At 38.5% G+C, this 2,103-nt stretch overlaps 1 protein-coding gene across 1 annotated transcript; it reads left to right on the top strand.

The window, feature by feature from the left end:
• Positions 1-1,070: 1,070 nt before the first annotated feature.
• Positions 1,071-1,753, top strand: LOC121451698 (peptidyl-prolyl cis-trans isomerase A-like). The gene has a single exon (XM_041657412.1). It carries the CDS (start codon positions 1,097-1,099, stop codon positions 1,589-1,591), a length of 495 nt encoding a protein of 164 aa, XP_041513346.1. The 5' UTR covers positions 1,071-1,096; the 3' UTR covers positions 1,592-1,753.
• The last annotated feature ends 350 nt before the right edge of the window (positions 1,754-2,103 follow it).

Here is a 2,103-nt window from a genome sequence, read left to right on the forward strand (position 1 = left end):
TCTGGCAGACATTCTGCAGGATGTAGAAGAAAGTGACTGATAAATTGCCAATATAGGTGAAGAATTTTTTCCAAATTTCATGGAAAAGTTTGCCAGATACTATGGGCCCATAGGCTGAAGATGGATGCCCAATGTTATAGAAGAGCTGTCCAGGCAGCAAGAATTCTCTGTCAATTCTAGAGTTTTGAAAGTTGTGTACAATGCATGTCTTGTCAGCTTAGGTAATATCCTTAGATCCTTTTGGGGATCCTTAGATCCTTTTGGGGTCTTTGTTGGAATTGAATACAGATAGTTATAGTTTTCCTTAGTTCGTACAAAATATAAATTAGATATAAATATAACTGTAATCCTTGCTTGATAACTGTTATTCTATATGTAATTTTATTATGTTAAAGCTAAAACTTTTTTTCTAATGATACAGAAAAGGGGAGATGATGTGGGATGTCCTTCTGTATATGTGTTGCTTTTATTGGTTAATGAATAAAGCTGCTTTGGCCTATGGCAGGGCAAAATATAGCCAGTCTCAAAGAGATATAAAGAGAGAGTAGGTGAAGTCAGGGAGATGCCATGTAGCTGCTGAAGGAAGCAGATGCCATGTAGCAGCCCAAGAAGCATAAGCATCATGGTAAAATGTAAAATAATACAAATGGATTAGTTTAAGATGTATGAGTTAGTTAATAAAAAGCCTGAGCTAATAGGTCAAAAGGTGTTGTATTAATATTATTTCTGTATGATTATTTGGGTCTGGGCAGTCAGGAAATGAAGAAGCAGTCTCTATTTACAGATCTGAGCAAATCAGGAAACACAGATTAACACAAAAGAGAAATTAGGTTTTTCTATCTAAATTTTAATAGAAGGGGGATGGTAAATACACACACATACATAGTTATTATCATATTTGTCTTTGTATCTATTTATTATATCATCTATCTATCTATCTATCATCTATCTATCTACCTACATATCTATCATCTAGTTATCATTTATGTATCTGTCATTAAATTTTTGTGGCACTGGAAATCAATATGTACATGCTAAATAATGATAATATAGGCTTTGCAGACGCCGCTGTCCCCTTTCACCGCTTGCTGCAGCCATGGTCAACCCCACCTTGTTCTTCGACATCGCGGCCGATGGCGAGCCCTTGGGCAGCGTCTCCTTCGAGCTGTTTGCAGACAAAGTTCCAAAGACAGCAGAAAACTTTCGTGCTCTGAGCACTGGAGAGAAAGGATTTGGATATAAGGGTTCTTCCTTTCACAGGATTATTCCAGGATTCATGTGCCAGGGTGGTGACTTCACACGCCATAATGGCACTGGCGGCAGATCCATCTACGGAGAAAAATTTGAGGATGAGAACTTCATCCTGAAGCATACAGGTCCTGGCATCTTGTCCATGGCAAATGCTGGACCAAACACAAACGGTTCCCAGTTTTTTATCTGCACCACCAAGACTGAGTGGCTGGATGGCAAACATGTGGTCTTTGGGAAGGTGAAAGAAGGCATGAACATTGTGGAAGCCATGGAGCGTTTTGGGTCCAGGAATGGCAAGACCAGCAAGAAGATCACCATTTCCGACTGTGGACAACTCTAGTTCTTTTGACTTGCGGGCTTCTTACCCACCAGACCATTCCTTCTGTAGCTCAGGAGAGCACCCCAGCCCCATCTGCTCGCAGTACCCTGTAATCTCTGCTCTCACTGAAGTTCTTTGGGTTCCATATTTTCCTCATTCCCCTTCAAGTCTAGCTGGATTGCAGAGTTAAGTTTATGATTATGAATAAAAACTAAGTAAGAAAAAAAATAATGATAATATATTTCTTTTTTCTTTTTCTTTTAACTTTCTTGTTACTTATTATTTGTGTCTTTTATATCATGCATCTCTATCCCTTTCCCTTCTCATCAGCCCTTTGCCCTGGAAACCTCCCAAATAAAATAAAATAAACATAAGAGGAAAAAAGAAAAGAAGGAAAAAACAATCTCATCATGAGAACTGTAGGGTGACATAGTGAACCATGCAGTAAACACTTTTATCCATGTATCTTTATTTGCAAGTTTTCATTGAAAAATTCATTGGTCTGGTTTGAGGCCTCTGGTTTCTGCTACATA

This window comes from Microtus oregoni, unplaced genomic scaffold (assembly GCF_018167655.1).
Source record: "Microtus oregoni isolate MIOR12 unplaced genomic scaffold, Mior012 000008F_ref0000371, whole genome shotgun sequence".
NCBI classification, from domain to species: Eukaryota; Metazoa; Chordata; class Mammalia; order Rodentia; family Cricetidae; genus Microtus; species Microtus oregoni.